At 65.3% G+C, this 19098-nt stretch overlaps 1 protein-coding gene across 4 annotated transcripts; it reads left to right on the plus strand.

The window, feature by feature from the left end:
• Positions 1 to 2: 2 nt before the first annotated feature.
• Positions 3 to 19040, plus strand: SLC4A2 (solute carrier family 4 member 2). Of its 4 annotated transcripts, XM_068146143.1 has the most exons (24): positions 3 to 264; positions 947 to 1009; positions 6308 to 6458; positions 9426 to 9600; positions 9676 to 9905; positions 10032 to 10147; positions 10257 to 10489; positions 11167 to 11303; positions 11607 to 11787; positions 11876 to 12011; positions 12128 to 12311; positions 12411 to 12525; positions 12632 to 12816; positions 12921 to 13134; positions 14017 to 14241; positions 14461 to 14609; positions 15310 to 15504; positions 15588 to 15797; positions 15911 to 16000; positions 16245 to 16411; positions 16939 to 17192; positions 17381 to 17550; positions 17826 to 17999; positions 18409 to 19040. In XM_068146143.1, the coding sequence occupies exons 3-24, from the start codon at positions 6399 to 6401 to the stop codon at positions 18487 to 18489; spliced, it is 3681 nt and encodes a 1226-aa protein (XP_068002244.1). In that variant the 5' UTR covers positions 3 to 264; positions 947 to 1009; positions 6308 to 6398; the 3' UTR covers positions 18490 to 19040. The 4 variants fall into 4 exon arrangements, with proteins under 4 accessions (XP_068002244.1, XP_068002246.1, XP_068002247.1 ...); XM_068146145.1 differs by lacking the exons at positions 3 to 264; positions 947 to 1009 and adding an exon at positions 2037 to 2264; XM_068146146.1 differs by lacking the exons at positions 3 to 264; positions 947 to 1009 and adding an exon at positions 2037 to 2252.
• Positions 19041 to 19098: the final 58 nt, after the last annotated feature.

Consider the following 19098-nt stretch of genomic DNA (forward strand, 5'->3'; position numbering starts at 1 on the left):
GCCCTCCCCGCCCTCCGGTTCCGGGTTCGAGTCCCGGAGCTGCCCTGTCTGCCCTGCGGCTCGGCAGCACGGGGCCCGGCCACGGTAGGGTCCCCTGAGGGGGCAGCGAGGGGACAGTGACAAAGCCTGCCCGGGACGCTGCTGGGTGTGGTCTGGAGCCTCCCGGTACCGCCCCACCCCGCTCCGCCCCAGCGCGCTCCCGCTGCCGCCGCCGCTCCGCCCCGCGGGACCGCGCAGACCCGCCCGGCTCGGCGGGACTCTCCGGTAAGCGGTCGGGACTCTCCGCTGTCGGGGCGTGGCAGGGCTCGGCCGGTGCCGATCCGATCCGATCGGGTCCGGTCCGGTCCCGGTGCTGTCCCCACTTTCCCTCCCCGCTGTTCCCCCGTTCCCTCCCTGCTGTCTCACTTCCTTCCCCGCTGTGCCCTGCCCGCTGATCCCGGTGCCCGCCTCGATCCCCCTGCCAGCGCTCCCGTTGCTCCCGTCCCGTCCGTTCATGGCAGCGCTGGTCCCGGTCCCACCCCACCCCCGCTGCTGGATGGCCCCCGCCCGGGGCGCTGCACCGGCCCTGAGGCTCCTCCCGAGGCACCGGCTCCTGGACCGGCCCCGCTTCCCCGTTCTGCCACCTCGGGCCCCGCCGCGGGACGGGGGGAGCCCGAGCTGGGTCCCAGGATTCCTCAGCAGGGATCCATGGGGCTCCAGAACAGACTTCGGGGTCCCCCTGCTCCTTTGCCCGCATTGGGAGCAGCACACCCGGCTCCTGGCAGCCCCCCATACCCTCCTCCCGCCCACCCATCCCCAGTTGTACCCACTGGGACTTGACACCTCGACGTTTCCCGGGGCCGGATCCGGTGTGAGAGTGCCCGGGCGGCCCTGGCACCGTTCCCAGCTCCGGGGATGCCGGTTGCTACCGGTAGGCTTCACCCCTTGGTGTGGTTTTGCCCCCCAGAAACTCGAGGACAATCCATGCGCTGCCTGCCCAGCTCCTGAGCCCACCCGCGACCCTCGGCAGGTGAGAAATGGGACACTGGGTGTCAGCACTGGAGACTGGCACTGGGGCACAGCGCCGGTGTGTGCCACCATGTCAGTGCACACAAACCCCCCATTCCCACCGGCACAGTGGCTAGGGCAGAGGGAGCGTCGTGGGGCTCTGCCCCATCCCAGCGTGTCCCCATCGATGCCCTGCGGTTGGCGCTCTCCTGGCACCGTGTGCTACCAACAGCCGCCATGTGCCGTGCTGGGTGGTGAGCGGCTCTGCCCTCTTGCGAAATGCTGCCAAGGGGTTGAGCAACCCTGGGCACGGCTCCAGCCCCCGCTGCTCTCCCACTCGCCCGCTGGTGTGGGCTCCCACGGCCCTGGGGGTGGGTCCCTGGGGAGGGATCTGTGCCCCCCTCCTCTCTGTGTGGCAGCTGCGGGCATGGGCTGCAGGACCCTTCAGGGTCACTGCTCCACTTCAAGGGCTGCCACGAGCGCCAGATTGATTGGCCTAACAACCCTCCTGGCACTGATGGCTATGGCTCCCCATGGGCACTGCTTCCGTCCTGCGGGCAGGGGCGTTGCAGGGGGACAAGCAGGGGGCAGGAGGGGCCCCCGTCCTATCCATCTCAGGTTGTCCTGCCCCCCTCCCCCACCCCATCCTCTGCAATGTCCTGTGGGGTGGGGGACTCTGGCTGCCATCCCCAGCATGTCCCCCACAAGCTCAACCCTGTCATTAGAGGGGACCCGCTGGCCACAGGGACTGGGCTGAGCGCCCTGGGACCTGACAGTGGTGCCAAGGCCATCAGAGGGGGAGTTCCTCCCTGTTCCCTGCCCCACAGCACCCCACAAAATGCCCTTCTGCCTCTCTGCCATGTGCCCCCTCGGCTCCATGAGGCCTTTCTGTTAGCATTTGCCAGTCTCTGGCTGCCCTGCTGCCCAGCAGGAGCCACGGGGCAGAGGTGGGGCTGCCCGCATAGTTGCTCCGGGACTTGGCAGCATGGCGGTGTTTGGATGAAGTGCCCGGTGCCGGCTCACCCAAACAAAGCCTTGCGCTGCCGCTGCCGAGGTTTTTCCTTCCGCGCCACTATAAAAGCTCTGCCCGGCGGCCGGCCAGCAGCAGCGCGTGGCACAGAGGGGCAGAGAACGGCTGCCTGCTGCCCCTGGCTACACTCCGGCCCTGCACCGTTGCCCACCAGGGCAAGGTGCCACCCTGAGGACACGTGCCAGCCGCCGGGTGCCCGGCAGCCTCCGTGGGAAGCTGCAGCTTCACTGGGTCGGTGGGTGATGGGGTGAGTGGGGCACAGCTGTGTGCTGGGCATGGGGAATGGCACCGGGTTCACACATCCTTGCTGTGGGTGGGGGGTGAGTAGCTGGCCCCCAGCCCTGCTGTGGGTGAGCTGGGGGTGGGGGCTATGCCCACAGCCATGACCCCCCCTATGGCAGCTGCCAGGGGTCAGCGCTGGTGCCTGGCATCATGGCACTGGGGCAGTGGGTTACTAGGGGAGGCGGCTGTGCCAGTGCCCATGCCAGGGCTAGGCTGGGGACAGCAGCAGGGAGTGCCAGCTGAGGTGGGGATCCCAAGCCTCACGGGGAGTTGCCAGTGCTGTATAGGGAGTGCAGTACCACACGAGGTCTGGTGCTGCACGGAGGGTGCTGCCCCCTCCAAGGCTGGGCTGAGGTGGCTGTGGTGGTGGGTGGCAGGGACCTGGCAGCCATGGCAGTGGGTGATGGGGGGGTGACAGTGGGTGGCAGTGACCTCTCAGTCGTGGCAGGAGGGATCACACCGCTGGGTCACAGGCTGGGCAGCCCCTGCCCGCTGCCCCCCTGCCCCAAGGCAGGTCCCAAGACGCAGGGGTGGCGCTGGCACGGGCGTGGAGACACAAGCACGGGCATGGGGACGGGGGGTTCATGCCCCGGATCCGGCGGTTCCGAGGCAGCCGGGGGCGGAGGGAACGCATTTTCGGTAGCTTCTCAAGTTACAGCGTCCGGAAAAGTTCTGCCGGGTTGGGGGCCCCTGTCCGGCCGCGGCCATGGGGGGCGCTGCGGCACCCCTTCTGCCAGGGGGGCTTGGGGCAGCCGCACCTCCAGGGGGGGTCTCGGAGGAACCAAGTGAGCAGGGCCGTGGGGCTGCGGGGGGGGGGGCAGGAAGCAGGACCATGGCACTCTGTCTCCATTGTGGGGCGCGGGGGCTCCTGGTGCGTTCCCGAGCTGCCCGGTGTTGTGACATAGCCCGGGCACAGGGGGGCGGGAGCAGCTCTGCCCCCGGTGCAGCCCGTGGGCAGTAATGCCAGGGCAGCCTCGGGGCACTGCCGGGACCGCTCTGCCGGGGCCGTACCCGATGCTCCCCATGACCGGTGCCGATGCTCCCCGTGATTCGTGGTGCCCAGGCCAACGCTGTGCTACATCACCCTCTCCTCGCCGCTGGCTGGATAATGCCCGGGGTTCCAGGCAGTCCCAGCTGCGACAGGGCTCTCCTGCCCTCTGCCCTGGTGCTATGGGTCTGGGGGAGCCGGGTGAGGAGGTCTGGGCCGCATCTGTGGCTGGGCTCCCGATGGCAGCTAATGGCAACTGTGGGAGCCCATCCTGCCCAGAGCAACGGGCACAGCCTGACCTGTGGCAGGCTCACCCTGCTCTGGTTTCACCTGGCACAAGGGGTTCCCAGTGGCATGGTGAGGGACATGTTGCTTACCATGTCAGCACACATCAGGGCTGCAGATGTGGTTCCAGCCCCTGCACAGCTGTGGCACGGTGGTCACTGTCAGTGGTGTGGGCACAAACATGGCACCTGTGTGTGGGGTGATGCCACATCAAGGACCTGCTCCCAGCACTGTTCTCATCCTGGGTGACATGGTGTGAGGAGGTGCAATGCTGCCGTTGGCTCTGGCACAGGGCAATGGGGTGACTCTGGGTAGCCCCAGGGCTGCCCATCTTGTCCCTGTTGTGGGCTTCTGGGTCTGTGCTGCAGGCAGGGGTACCCCAGTGTAGACTGGGGACACCTCGATGTGGATGGGGACACCTCGGTATGGACAAGCTGCTCAGACCGGGCATTGCCTTGCTTCCCCCCTTGCCCAATCATGTGGTACCCGTGGGTGCTGGTGGTGGTTCTGGGGGCACGGGGCCCTGTGGGCAGCCCCATGGCACGGAGCGTGGGCGCGGGCTCTCTAATCCCCTGGCGGATCAGGCGGGCAGGCCGGGACCCGTCCCAGGAATGCGAGCGGGCAGCCGCCGAGCCGGCTGGCGCGGATCGGAGCCAGCCGGTAATTATCGGCGCGGCGCTGGCAGCCCGTGCCCGTATCGGCGGCCCTGCCCCGCTTATCGCGGCTGCCTCCTCCCCTGCACAAGGGACCATTGTGTTGCACCGGCCAACCGGCACAGCGGGGCTGGCATTGGCACTGCCACCACCCCAGCCCACCTGCTGGCGTGGCCCCCGTGGCACAGCCCCAGCACGTGGCCCTGACCCTCTTGCCCTGTGGCTGGGCATGGTGGCGGCACCACAGCCCTGCCTGGCCACAGTGGCGGCACTACGAGTGTGCCAGTGCCTGAAGCCATGTGGTGTTCGTGGTACAGTGCTGAGCACTGGCAGAGCTGCAGTGGGGCACCCCACGGCCACGGGGCGTCCTGGCTCTAGTGTCAGAGCTTCCCAGGGAAACAGCATCAGCCGTGGGACAGGCAGACACTGACCCGGTGCAGTGCCCAGCTCCTGGCATTGGCTGGCTCTGGGCTCTGCTGTAGGGCTGGCATGAGCCACTGAGCCATCCCCGGTCATGCCTGCCTGCTGACTCAGCCACCACCACGGAAAGCAGAAGTGTCCCCCCCCCCTCCCTGGCTGCACTCACCCTTTCCACGGGGTCAGGCCACTGGCCCCCAGGCGTTGCCTGTCCCCTGCATGGCCAGGCCTGGCACCGTTGGCTCACCCGCCCTGGCATCATGTTGCCAGGTCCCCGTGGTCTCTCAGGGAGAGCCAGTGAGAGCCTGGCGCTTCTTGAGAACAATCCCTGATGTGTTCCCGGCTCTAATCCCGGGATTAAGCCCCAAAAGCTGCTTAGTGCCCGGAGCAGCGGGCGCCATCCCACACTGGACCCCTGGCACCCATGACTGTGGTGGCCCAGCACCATGTCCCTGTCATGGGTGGGACTGGGACACTGTCCTGTGTGACACAAGCAGGCACTAGAATGGTGCTGGCTGTGCCCAGCTGGTCACTCAACACCATCCCAGTGGGCTCTGCCCAGTGCCTCAGTGCCTTCCACTCCTAGCAGCAACTCTGACTGGCACTGGGCACTCTCCACTCTTCACATACTGGTCCCAGTTCTCAGGGTTGAGGGAGATGCAGCAGTGGAGACCCCTCAGCCTCCAGTTTGTCACCCAGATAGGGGTCCCAGCTCCATGTAGGGGTCTTGGATCCATCTGGGGGGGCCTGGCACCATCTGGGGTGTGGGAGCAGAGTAGCCAACTTGTTCCCCCTCCCCCAGTTCCCATCCCCATGTCTCACACTGGTCAGACTGGAGCTGTGCCAGCCCCTTCTCATGGCACTATGGGGTGCCATAGGTTGGGGAGGTCCCATCATGAGTTAGGGGGGCAGATTTGGCTCGGTGGGCACTGCAGGAGAGCCGGCTAATCCGTGGCTGGAATGTGGATGTGCCGGATGGCAGCAGGGATTAGGGAGCAGCTGGAGTTGGGTAGTGCCAAGGGTCAATCCGGTGGCTGTGGTGTGGCACGAGAAGGCACAGCTTTGGCATCTGCTGGGGCTGCGGCTCCTAGTGCCCCACCACAGCCCATGGTGGGTGGTGGTGACGATGCCGGTGGTGGTGTGGCACCCATGTGAGACGCAGTCATCCGTCACCACCCTCCCCTCCCTTCGGTCCCCACTGTCACGTGGAGCCACATCCTGTGGCAATAAACGCAGCACACCGGTGCCGGAGGGGTCATCTGGGTGCCCGCAGAGCTGCCAAGGGGCAAGTGTGGAGTGGAAATAGCGAGTGGGCAAGTTTGGGGCATTGGGACGGAGGTTTGGTGCCATTGGTCACCGGGGCTTGCATCTGGGGGTCACTCGGTGCCACAGCGCTGCAGGGTTTGGCTCTTGGCTGTGGGGTCGGGCACCGTGCCCGGAGTCCCGATGGGGGGTCTGGGCCCCCTCCCGCCATCCCGGCTCCGCTCCCCTCCTGGCGTTTGTCTTGGCCGTGGCTCTCCCACGCACTCTGCCTGCCAAGACAAACCAGCCCGGAGCCGGCCAAGGAGGGGCAGACGCGGTGGCACCCTGCGGACAGGGACAGCCGCTGGCAGCACGGAGCCCCGGCCGTGCCCCCTAAGCCCCCTCCCCTCTCTCCCCCCGCAGGTTATGCAGCCCCGAGAGCGTGCCCTGAGCCCCCGCGAGAAGGAGAAGGGCTAAGCCAGCCGTGCCCGCACACCGTGCCAGTGCCAGCACCATGGCTCGCTGCCCGGTGTCCTCTGAGATCCACCACATCGTCTCCTCGGCCTTCCAGAGCGTAAGTGCCACAGCAGCGGCATGGCAGCCGGCGGGGGGGGGCATGGTGGGGCTGCCAGTGCCACCTACCTGGGCAAGGGGTGCTGTGGCACGGCTGTCCTGCCATGCCGCACTGGGGCTTGTTGGGCTGGGGCTGCCAGCTCTGCCAGTGCCACTCGTGGTGGGTGCCAGTGGTGCCAGCCCGCAGTGGGTCCCAGGAGCAGTTAATGATTAACCCTTTGTGCTGTGTGGTTGCCCGGTGCCGCTGGGCGAGCTGCTGCGGCACGTGACCAGGGTGTGTGGCTCCTTCCTGGCAGTTTTGCCAGCCATGGATTTCCTCTTGGACAGCTGGGTGAGCTGTGGCCTCCCCAGGGTGGCAGGTCCCTTGTGCCAGGGACACAGTGCCCACTCGGGCCACAGCTGTGCCCAGTGGTGCCACAGGAATGTGCCGGGGCATGTTGGGACATGGGGACATTGCTCAGGGATGGTGCTGGGAATAGCTCAGCCCTGCTAACCCTTGGCAGGGTGCTCCAGGCCCTGGCACACGTGGGGGTGTGGGCACTTGGTTACACTGGGCTGGGGATGAGGGTTCAGAGGGGGTCCCAGGCATCACCACAGGCAGGGTCAGTGTGTGGGCACCAGAGGAGTAGGGCAGGGACATGTGGCACAGGGATGGTGTGGGCTGCAGGTGCGGGGTCCAAGGTAATTTTGGGGATGGGAGGATCCTGGGGTCAGGATAAGGATGTTGGCAGCTGCTGGGTGCTGCCTCTCTAGGCACTGCCAGGGCTGGATGGAGCCTTGTGGGTTTGTGGGGTTATGAGGACTCTGGAGGGGGGCATGGGGTGTCTGAAGGGGGTCCTGAGCCACTGAAAGGGCCATGGCAGAGGACTGCATGCAGAAGCTGTGGCATCATGCTGCCATTGTGGCTTTGATGCCAGGGCAGTGGGTGTGATGGGCACAATGGCACAGCAAGGGTCTGCTGTCCCCTATCCCCCCTATCTCAGGCATGGCCTGGGGCTTTGGGGCCATGGCTCTGCCCAGAACATGCCAGTTGGGCTGGGATGTGCCAGGTTGGGAGGGCTGCAGGGTTGGCACTCTTGACACAACCCCTGTCTAGGCACTAACTCAGAGTGCCAGGCTATCTATCCCCAGTGGGGTGGCAGCACCCATCACCACTGTCTTGGGGTGTCCTGGCAGGCAGAACCTAGCACCCCTGTGCCCAGGGTGCCCCTTTTCACCCCCCCGGGTTTCCCCAGCCACATCTGGCACCACCATTCCAGTGCCCCCACGCCAGGGGTTGCCAACCTGCTTGGTCCAGGGGTGTGACTGCTGGTATCTGGGGCAGGGCAGGGACTGTCCCCCCCAGGGCTGAGCGCTTCGAGGGGATCGGGGGGGCGCCAGCGGGGGCTGGCAAAGTTATCCATTTACGGGGCGGGGGGGGGACCTTACCGGGGGGGAGCCGCACGTTACCGGGGAGGTTGGAACACTACCGGAGGGAGGGTGACCCGACCTGACCCGTGCAGCACCGGGGAAGGAGGGGCTGTCGGTGCATTCCCGGTGCATCGTGGAGCCCGGGGGTGAGGGGATGGGGAGGTATTTGCTGGGGGGGCTCTGCAGCACTAGAGGGTCCGTGCATTGCCGGGGGACGGCCGGGGAGCTCGGCCGGGGAGGGGTCGGTGCATTGCCGGGGGGCCGGTGTGTTACCGGGGTCGGTGCATTCCTGGAGAGTTCGGTGCATTCCTGGAGTCGGTGCGGTGCCGGGGGAGGTGGTGTCCTTGCATTGCTGGGGGGCTCGGGGCAGGGGGGTTGTCGGTGGTGGGGGAGGGTTCGGTGCATTCCCAGAGGCGGTGCGATACCGAGCGGGGGGGGGGGGGAAAGGGGCGGAGTGGGGGGGCGTGCATTGCCAGGAGGGGGTCGGTGCGTTCCCGAGGTTTGTGCATTACCGGGGGGGAGGTCCGTGCATTACCTGCGGGTCGGTCCGTTCCGTTCCCGGGGGAATCTGAGCTCGGCGGGGTTGGAGGAAGGGTGGAGTGCAACATCCCGGTGCCCGCAGCCGGTGCCCGCAGCCGGTGCCCTCTGCGGCCGCTGTCACCTTGAGGCGGGCGCGGGGCGGCTCCGTCAATATTTGGCGAGGCCGGGAATGAGCCGCCGCCCCCCGCCCCCCCTCCCCAGCCCCCCCAGCCCAGCCGGGCCGATAAAGCGCTGCGGGAGCTGCGGCGGGAGCGCGGCTCCGCCATGACTCAGGTAGGGCCGGGGCGGGGACGCGCACCCCCGCACCCCCCCCGACCCCCGGACCCCGGCACCCCCCGGATCCCCTCAGCCACCCCGCACCCCTCACCTCTCACCTCCCCTGGACCCTCCCTCCCCTCCCCCCCCACCCCCCCACCCCGCACCCCTTCAGCCCTCCCGCACCCGCAGCACCCCCTCCCCACCTATCCCTATCCCAGGACGCCGCCAGTACCCACCAGCAGCACTGGGACGGGGGCAGGGCTGGGGGGGTGTGGTGGGGTCACAGCACCAGGGCATGTCACTGGGAGTACTGGGGCTGGGCTGGCTGGGGAGAGGAGCTTGGGGATGCTAGGGTATGGCACTGGTGAACACAGGAGGGCACAGGAGTGCACTGGGTACACTGGGGGTGCACAGCAGGGCACAACACCAGGGTATGGTACTGGGGTGCTGGGGGCACACAGGGTGAGCTCAGTACTGCAGCATGGCACTGGGGATTCCAAATGGGGGCTGCCCTGAGAGTGGACACAGGGGTGCCCGTGTCCATGCAGGAGAAGCTGAGGGCACAGGGTGCTCTGGAAGGGCACCATCTCAGGGTGCACTGAGGTGGGCACATCCCATGGGTGTGGGGCAGTTGGTGACTCCAGAGAACTACCACCCTGGGCACCCATCCTGCGGGGCTCTGCACTGGGGACCGGTGACATGGTAGTGCTGGTGGTGCCAGCGGTAGAGGTGCCCACTCAGCCCCACTGCCATCCCACAGCCTGAGCAGGAGGCACCAGGCGCTGTCTCGCCCCCGTTTGGGGAGGAAGAGGAGGAGAAGGACCTGAACAAGGCGCTGGGCGTGGAGCGGTTTGAGGAGATCCTGAGTGACGCTCACCCCCGCAACCGCAGCGCCGAGGAGGCCGGGCGCAGCTACGGCGAGGAGGACTTCGAGTGTGAGCTGGGCACCGGGCACCGGGCTGGCACCAGGCAGGTGCCACCAGGGTGCCAACTTGCCCTATCCCCTGCAGACCACCGCCAGTCGTCCCACCACATCCACCACCCGCTGTCCACCCACCTGCCCCCTGATGCCCGCCGCAAGAAGGGGGGAGTGCCAAAGAAGGGCAAGAAGAAGCCACGCCGCGCCTCGGTGCCTGGCGAGACCCCCACCATCGAGGAGGCTGAAGAGGATGAGGATGAGGCTGGTGACACTGAGCCTGAGCCCTCGGCTGAGGAGCTGCGGCCACCTGAGGCTGTGCAGGTGAGGGCAGGGCTGGGTGTTGCTGTGCCCCCTGCTCTGAGCACGGCTGAGGTACTGTAACCAGTGGCACCTCAGCAGGGGGCACGCAGCTCAGCAGCAGCTGGTGCCAACCGTTCCCCCCTGCAGTTCTTTCTGCAGGAGGATGAAGTGCCTGAGCGGCGGCCGGAGGAGCCGGTGACAGCCCCAGCGCTGCCCATCTGCCCCCCGGATCCCCGGGTGTCCACATCCCCCCGGGCAGGCAGGTGAGTAGGGGCCGGGTGGTGCCCGGGCTCAGCTGAGGCTGGCACAGGTCTGGGGGGCTGGGACTCCCTCTACAGGGACTTGGCTCTGAGGAGGGCCTTCGCCCCCCAGCCCTGATGCAGAGGAGGGGTCCTCGTCGGGGCGAGTGGGCGCCGCTGGCGATGCTGGGTCCCCCAGCCGGCCCGTGCCCAAGGCGTCGCAGCCAGGGCACCGCAGCTACAACCTGCACGAGCGGCGGCGCATCGGCAGCATGACTGGCGCAGAGCAGGAGCGCTACCAGAAGATGCCAACGGACGAGTCAGAGGCGCAGACGCTGGCATCCGCTGACCTGGACTACATGAAGAGTGAGTAGGGGGCACCCCGTGCCTGGCTGCCATTTTGTCAGCAGCTGAGCCATGTGCCAGGGCCAGTGGGTCTGGCAGTGCTAGTTTGCTCTATGGGTTGGGCGTGGGGTCCAGCCGTGCTGCAGGCACTGGGTATGGCACAGGGGACCTGTTATTAGGGTGCCAGGGATGAGCTGTGCCCACATGGAGCACGGTCAGGAGCTGATGCCAGAGTGACAGGAGCTGGCATTAGCAGTTGTGCCTCCCCTGGGTGCTGGCAAATGGCAGCTCAGGGACTCCCAGGGCAGTGGGGGAAGATTTTGCCTCCTGGCTCCACAGGGAGCTTCCTGCAGCAGAGCCTGGGTGCCAAGTGGCACACGCAGCCCTGGCACTGGGCACTAAGGTGGCCCCAGTGTGAGGAGCCACCATCCTAAGGAGTCCCCTCAGCTTCTGCTCATCACTGTTGGCAACAGAAAAGCTGCAACTGGGCAACCCCCTGGTGCCACAGATCCCATCCGCTACCAAGTGCCACCGTGCCATGCTTATGGGCCCCAGCGCTTTGATGGTCCTTGCCAAGCCTCAGCTTGAGTCCTTTGTCTCCCAGGTGCCCTGGGCAGGCTGCCAGCCAATGGCTGACAGGTGCCAGGACTTGGTGGTCACCTACACACCTCCATTGGTGTCCCCTCCGCCTCTGTCAGGTCACCGCTTCGAGGACGTGCCAGGAGTGCGCCGGCACCTGGTGCGGAAGAGTGCCAAGGCACAGGTGGTACACGTCAGCAAGGACCACAAGGAGCCCAGCACCCGGCAGCGCAAGCAGGACCGGCAGCCCCACGAGGTGGGGAGATAGGCACTGGGGGTGGCAGGGCTGGGAGTCCTGGTGCCAGGCCGGAGCTGGGCAGGACTAGAGGTGCTGACTCAGATTGGGTGGTAGAGATGAGAGTCCTGGTGCTGGAGTGTGGCACAGGACCAGGGTGAGTGGATGGGTGGGCATCATGGAGGGCGACTGCCTGCATGTGGCCCCATCACTGTAGGGGGGTCCCTGTCATGGCAGCACTGACCATTCCATGCAGGCACTGACCATGCCATGTCAGTGCCAACCGTGCTGTGCCAGTGCTGACCATGCTGCACTGTGGCACAGGTGTTTGTGGAGCTGAACGAGCTGGTGGTGGACAAGAACCAGGAGCTGCAGTGGAAGGAGACTGCGCGCTGGATCAAGTTCGAGGAGGATGTGGAGGAGGAGACAGACCGGTGGGGGAAGCCACACGTGGCCTCCTTGTCCTTCCGCAGCCTCCTGGAGTTGCGCAAGACCCTGGCCCACGGTAGGGAGGCAGGGCTGGCACCGTGGGGTGTGGGTCAGCACGGAGGGCCCCTGTCCCCTCTCACCTCACCCCGCCACCCCTTACCTAGGGGCTGTGCTCCTCGACCTGGACCAGAAGACACTGCCGGGGGTGGCCCATCAGGTGGTTGAACAGATGGTTATCACCGACCAGATCCGGGCTGAGGACCGTGCCAATGTGCTGCGGGCACTGCTGCTCAAGCACAGGTCAGCACGGGGGCAGCTGCCACAGCACCCATCAGCTGGCACCTGCTCCCCATCCCCGGGCCCACTGGCACACAGGGACATGGGGTCAGTACAGACCACCTGGCTTTCTCCTACAGCCACCCGAGCGACGAGAAGGACTTCTCCTTCCCCCGCAACATCTCGGCAGGCAGCCTGGGCTCCCTCCTCGGCCACCACCACAGCACCAACCACGTGGGTGAGGGCAGCGAGCCGGCCGTCACCGAGCCCCTCATTGCCGGCCAAGCTGCTGAGCACGAGACGCGGGTGGATGTGGAGCGGGAGGTGAGCTCAGTGTCCCTGTCCCCCATCCCTGCCTTCCTCGCAGCCTGGCACCCTTCCTCGTCTTCGGAAGGGGCCCTGGCAGAGCCTCTGTGCCCGCAGAGGGAGGTCCTCACCCCCACGCCCCCGGCTGGCATCACCCGCTCCAAGTCCAAGCATGAGCTGAAGCTGCTGGAGAAGATCCCGGACAACGCCGAGGCCACCGTGGTGCTTGTGGGTACGGAGGGGTGGCAGGGAGTGGGCGTAATGGGCACCACATGCTGGGCTCCTGCAGCGTGCCCTTGCACACCATGGTGACCCCTGCACCCCACGGTACCCCCCAGGCTGCGTGGAGTTCCTGGACCAGCCAACCATGGCCTTTGTGCGGCTGCGGGAAGCGGTGGAGCTGGAGTCGGTGCTGGAGGTGCCAGTGCCAGTGAGGTTCCTCTTTGTGCTGCTGGGCCCCAGCAGCACCCACATGGACTACCATGAGATCGGGCGCTCCATCTCCACCCTCATGTCTGACAAGGTCAGCTCGGTGCCCCTGCCATGCCCCTGCTGTGCCCGTGCCCCCACTGCAACCAGGCTGGGTACCTCTGGCCACGTCCCCTGACCCCAGTCTCACCACACCAGCAATTCCATGAGGCTGCCTACCTGGCCGATGACCGCCACGACCTCCTGACGGCCATCAACGAGTTCCTGGACTGCAGCGTGGTCCTGCCGCCCTCCGAGGTGCAGGGCGAGGAGCTGCTGCGCAGCGTCGCCCACTTCCAGCGCGAGATGCTGAAGAAGAGGGAGGAGCAGGAGCGGAGGCTGCTGCTGGAGCCCAAGTCCCCTGAAGAGAAAGGTGCTGGTGGGGCAGGGGCTGGCTGGTGGTGGGGTCTTGCTGTGCAGAGCCTCATTCCCTCCCGTGGGGATTCCCTGTGAGGTTGCCATGAGGCACATGCCAACCTGTTTGGAGTGTGGGGGTCTGACACCCCAGCCATGCCAGGATGGGGGCCGGAGCTCTGGTTTTGCCCCACACAAAACAGTCTTGGCTTCCCCCTGATTGGGCTGGGCTGGGAGCAGTTCTTAGATTCTTGGAATGGTTTAGGTTGGAAGGGACCTTAAAGGTCATGTAGTTCCAAGCCCCCTGCCATGCACAGGGACACCTTCCACTAGACCAGGTTGCTCAAGACCTCATCCAGCCCGGCCTTGAACACCTCCAGGGAGGGGGCATCCACAGCGTCAGTGGACAACCTGTTCCAGTGTCTCCCCACCCTCACTGTAAATTTGGCTGAGCTGGGTGAAGTTCTGAAAGGAGTCACAAGCTGGGGGACACCACCTTCTCAGGGTCACCCTAGGCTTGCTGAGCAAGGTGGTCAACTCGTGCTGCAGCAGGTGAAGTCCTTCAGTCTCATCAAGGGGAAATAAATCCTAGAGGCACTGACTGGTCTGGGTGACCTTCAAAGCACTTCCAGAGTCCACCCCCCTGCAGTCAGCAGGGACATCTGCAACTAGGGCAGGTTGCTCAGAGCCCCAAATAACCTGACCTGGGGTGGTTCCAGGGATGGAGCCTCTCCCACCTCTCTGTGCAGCCTGGGCCGGGCTCTCACTGACCCCAGTATCAAACATTTCTCCCCTCTCTCCAGCCTGAGTCTCCCTCTTTGAGTTTAAGCCATTGCCCCTTTCCCTGGCACGTGCCACACGAGCTGCTGTCCCTTCACTGACTGTTCTGTGCTGGTTGCAGCGCTGCTGAAGCTGAAGGTGGTGGAGGGTGAGGCTGAGGAGGACGCTGACGACCCTCTGCGGCGCACGGGACGCCCCTTTGGGGGGCTGATCCGCGATGTGCGCCGGCGCTACCCACACTACCTGAGCGACTTCAAGGACGCGCTGGACCCCCAGTGCATCGCCGCCGTCATCTTCATCTACTTCGCTGCCCTCTCCCCAGCCATCACCTTTGGAGGGCTGCTGGGTGAGTGCTGGGGAACAAAGGGCTCCTGCCAGGGCTGGGTGCTGCATGGGGTGCTGCCAGGGCCGGGCCTTGCCAAGGGGCATGACATATGTGGGTGCTGGCACCACCCCGCACCTGCATCCCAGCAGGGAGCGATCAGGCGATGCCAGCACACGGTGCCATTGGTGCCGATACCAGGGGCAATGCCACTGGCTGTGCCTGAGCCTGTCCTGCCTGCAGGGGAGAAGACACAGGACCTGATCGGGGTGTCGGAGCTGATCATCTCCACCTCACTGCAGGGCATCATCTTCTGCCTGCTGGGTGCCCAGCCCTTGCTGGTCATTGGCTTCTCAGGGCCCCTGCTGGTCTTTGAGGAGGCCTTCTTCACGGTGAGAGTCTGGGGGGCTGTAGGGCAGATGGATGAGCCAGTGTGTGTGCCCAGGAGGCGAAGGCGGCCACCAGCATTCTGGCTTGGATCAAATTGGTGTGGCCAGCAGGAGCAGAGACGTCATTGTCCCCTTGTGCTGGGCACTGGTTAGACCACACCTCGAGTACTGGGGTCAGAGGGACACTGAGGGGCTGGAGCAGTTCCAGAGAGCAATGCTGCTGACGGGTCTGGAGAACAGGGCTGGTGAGGAGTAGCTGAGGGACCTGGGGTTGTTCAGCCTGGAGAAAAGGAGGCTGAGGGGAGACCTGTCTCTCTCCAACTCCCTGAAAGAAGGTTGGAGCCAGGTGGGGTCAGTGACAGGACAAGAGGAAATGTCTTCAAGTTGTCCCAGGGGATGTTTAGGTTGGACATGAGGAACAATTTCTGCCCCTTGAGAGTTGTCCAGGCTTGGCCCAGGACAGTGGTGGAGTCCCCATCCGTGGAGAGGTTTCCAAGCTGTGGAGATGTGGTGCTGAGGACCATGGTTTGGTGGTGCCCTGGCAGTGCTGGGTTCATGGTTGGACTCCATGATCATAAAAGTCCCATCCAGCCCAAATGATTCCATGACTTGCCTGGGCTCTGCCGTAGCCCTGCAGCTATCCCCACTGCTGACTCCTGTCTGTCTCCCTCTATCTGTCCATCTGTCTCCATGGCCCTAACAGTTCTGCACATCCAACGAGTTGGAGTACCTGGTGGGGCGCGTCTGGATTGGCTTCTGGCTCATCCTCATTGTGCTGGTCATGGTGGCCTTCGAGGGCAGCTTCCTGGTGCGCTTCGTCTCCCGCTTCACGCAGGAGATCTTCGCCTTCCTCATCTCCCTCATCTTCATCTATGAGACGTTCTCCAAGCTGGCCAAGGTGAGCAGGCAGGGCTGGGTCTGTGGTGTCATGGTGGGGCGGGAGGGCACAGATGGGACCCGGCTGAGGCTGGCGCTGCTCAGATCTTCCAGGAGCACCCCCTGCACGGCTGCCTGCGGGACAACAGCACGGGGCCCGCGGCATGGCGCAACGGCAGTGCGGCGGAGGGCGGTGCCGCCAAGGTGACTGGGCAGCCCAACACGGCGCTGCTCTCCCTGGTGCTCATGGCTGGCACCTTTTTCATCGCCTTCTTCCTGCGCAAGTTCAAGAACAGTCGCTTCTTCCCCGGACGGGTGCGTGGGGCAGGAGGGACGGCGGCGTGGGGCCCGGGGTGAGCCCAGTTTGGGGTGGGGGGGTTTGGGCGGTGCTGGGGCTGGGGCTGGGCTGAACCCTCTCGTCCCCCCAGATCCGGCGGCTGATCGGTGACTTCGGAGTGCCCATTGCCATCCTGGTCATGGTGCTGGTGGACTACGGCATCCAGGACACCTACACGCAGGTGGGTAGCACCCAAACACCCCCTTACTGGCAGGAACTCCCCCAACCCTGCACCCTCCTGCCAGTGTCTCGGCTCCCTGTGGCACCATCTGTACCTGCCATGGGTGCCACCACATTGGCCACCTCCAGCTCCTGGTCTCTCACCCCACTTTGAGCTTAGCTGTGGTGGGTCCTGGTGCCCCACCTCACCCCACAGGGTGCAGAGCTGGTGCCCCCTCCGCAGCGTTTCTGGCCCTGTCGTGCAGAAGCTGAGCGTGCCCAGCGGGTTCTCAGTGACAGCTCCGGAGAAGCGGGGCTGGGTCATCAACCCCCTGGGTGAGCAGAGCCCCTTCCCCGTCTGGATGATGGTGGCCAGTGGGCTCCCAGCCGTCCTTGTCTTCATCCTTATCTTCATGGAGACGCAGATCACCACGTGAGTACAGCAGGGGGCAGAGGGGTCTGTGCCAAGTTGTGCCATGCCATATCATGCCAAGCTGTGCCAGGCTGTGTAGTGCCAGGCTGAGCCATACCAAGCTTTGCTTTGACATGCTAAACTGTGCCATGCCGTGTCATGCTGTGCCATGCTATGTGAAGCTGAGCCATGCCATGCTGCTGTGCCATGCTGAACTGTGCTGCACTGAGCCATGCCATGCTGTGCCAAGTAATGCTGCATCATGTCGAGCAGTGCCATGCTGTGCTGTGCCATACTGAGCTATGCCGTGCTGAGCCATGCTCTGCCAAGCTGTGCCATGCATTCCTGTGGGACCTGCCTTAGGTGATTCTGCCTTGGCAGGGGGGTTGGACTCAATGATCTTCAGAGGTCCCTCCCAACCCCTAGCTTTATGGATTCTCTCTGTCATGCTGTGCTGTGCCGAGCTTTGCATTGCCATGCTGAGCCATGCCAAGCTTTACCATGCCATACTGAGCTGTGCCAAGCTGAGGGTCTGCCCTTGTGGCCAGGCTGATCATCAGCAAGAAGGAGCGGATGCTGCAGAAGGGCTCTGGCTTCCACCTCGACCTGCTGATCATCGTGGCCATGGGTGGCTTCTTCGCGCTCTTTGGGCTGCCATGGCTGGCAGCAGCCACGGTGCGCTCCGTCACCCATGCCAATGCCCTCACCGTCATGAGCAAGGCTGTGGCGCCTGGGGACAAGCCCAAGATCCAGGAGGTGAAGGAGCAGAGGGTCACCGGGCTGCTGGTGGCTGTGCTGGTCGGTAAGTCCAGCCCTGGGGAGCTGTGGCGGCGGCATCTGGGGTGCTCCGAGCCCTGGGCAGACCAGTGTGACTATCCTGGCCCCTATGGGCACCAATGGCACGGGATGTTGGGGACTGACTGGGCAGGGAGGAGTGGGGCTGGGGGGCTGCCCCTCCCCGGGCAGCATGCCTGACTGTGCTCTGCCCAGGACTGTCCATCGTCATTGGGGACCTGCTGCGGCAGATCCCTCTGGCCGTGCTCTTCGGCATCTTCCTCTACATGGGCGTCACCTCCCTCAACGGCATCCAGTTCTACGAGCGACTGCAGCTGCTGCTGATGCCCCCCAAGCACCACCCCGACGTCTCCTATGTCAAAAAGGTCAAAAGGGGAGGTCCTGGGCGGGGGGTGCAGGACCCTCATCTGGGGCAGCAGTCAGCCTGGGGCACCCTGGGGTTTTGGGCACTGGGGCACCGGGACACCTAAAGGACAAACTGTCAAAGGCTTTATGGAGGTTGTGGGGAGATAGGGCAGCTCCCCTGGGGCAGGCAGACCCTGGGCACGGGCAGCCACGTCCTGGGAGAGGGACTGCTCTGGGAGGGGATGCAGGGCACTGGCACAGGCGTGCCTCTGGCACTGACACCGTGCCCATGCAGGTCCGCACCCTGCGCATGCACCTCTTCACCGGGCTGCAGCTGGGCTGCCTGGCCGTGCTCTGGGCTGTCATGTCCACCGTGGCCTCGCTGGCCTTCCCCTTCATCCTCATCCTCACGGTGCCGCTCCGCATGTGCCTGCTCAGCCGAATCTTCACCGACCGCGAGATGAAGTGTGTAAGTGCCTTTGGGTCCCTTCGTTCCCGTGTGCCACTCAGCCTGCTCTGTCCTGTGGGTCTCTCATCCCAAGGGTGCCTTGTCCCCATGAGTCTCTCATCCCAGTGGGTCCCTTGTCCTGGTGGATCACTCCTCATCATGAGTCCCTTGTCCCAGGGCTCCTTCATCCCGTTGATCCCTTGTCTCTGTCGGTCCCTTGTCCTGGTGGGTCCCTTGGCCCAGTGGATCACTCATCATGGGCCCCTTGTTCTGGTGGTTCACTCATCACTGCAGGTCCCTTGGCCTGCAGGTCCCTTCTCCCTGTGTCCCCCATCCCACTGGATCCCCCCCATCCCAGGGGTGCCAGCTGCCTTGGGTGGGTGGGGTGGGTAGTGCTGAGGGTCCCTTGCTGCCCACCCTCTCCCCACAGCTGGACGCAGCCGAGGCTGAGCCCATCCTGGACGAGCGGGAGGGGGTGGACGAGTACAACGAGATGCCAATGCCGGTGTGAGCATCTGCCAGCGCCCCGCATCCCGGGCCGGGCCCCCGCGCTGCCGCCCAGACGGGGACAGGCTCCCCCGTGCCCCCTGTGCCTTTAGCGGGGGGGTCACACCTGCCAAAGAGTCGCCGGCTGCAGCCTTGCCCTGCCGGGGACCCCCCTGCACCCCTCCAGCCGCACAGGGTCCAGCCGAGCCTTCAGGCTCCCTCGGGCACCTCGTGCCCACGCCACGGGGCAGAGGCCCTTCCCCAGCCACCCGCCAGGAGAGCTGTGAGCCCTGCCCCAGCCCCTCTGCACGCCCAGGACCCACCCGAGCACCCCCAGCCATCAGGTCCTTTATTTAATGGAGCAATTCCAATGGCAATAATCAGCTTCAGAACCAGCGCCCCGGGCTGGGGGAGGCTCCTGCACCCTGCCCTTGGGCAGCAGCACCCCTGCATCTGCTGCCAGGGCTGGCTGCTGGCCCTGGGGGAGACCACGGGCAAGACTGGGGGACTAGGGGAGGGTCCCCCTGCGCCGGGCCCAGCTGCTGCCTTGTCCCAATAAAGAGACTGGACTTTGAACACTTTTCACCAGTTTTATTGTAAAGGTCACCCCCGCCCCCAGCACCCCCTTGTCCCA

Source organism: Melanerpes formicivorus, unplaced genomic scaffold (assembly GCF_026170545.1).
Source record: "Melanerpes formicivorus ecotype bairdi unplaced genomic scaffold, bMelFor1.0.p_v2 SCAF_13, whole genome shotgun sequence".
Classification (NCBI taxonomy): Eukaryota; Metazoa; Chordata; class Aves; order Piciformes; family Picidae; genus Melanerpes; species Melanerpes formicivorus.

Excerpts from the sequence above, each read along its gene's own strand:
- SLC4A2 (XM_068146143.1), top strand. The coding sequence starts at position 6,399 with ATGGCTCGCTGCCCGGTGTCCTCTGAGATCCACCACATCGTCTCCTCG. Across the intron at positions 10,490-11,166 it reads TGACCTGGACTACATGAAGA|GTCACCGCTTCGAGGACGTG; the intron begins GTGAGTAGGGGG and ends CGCCTCTGTCAG. Across the intron at positions 13,135-14,016 it reads CAAGTCCCCTGAAGAGAAAG|CGCTGCTGAAGCTGAAGGTG; the intron begins GTGCTGGTGGGG and ends TGCTGGTTGCAG.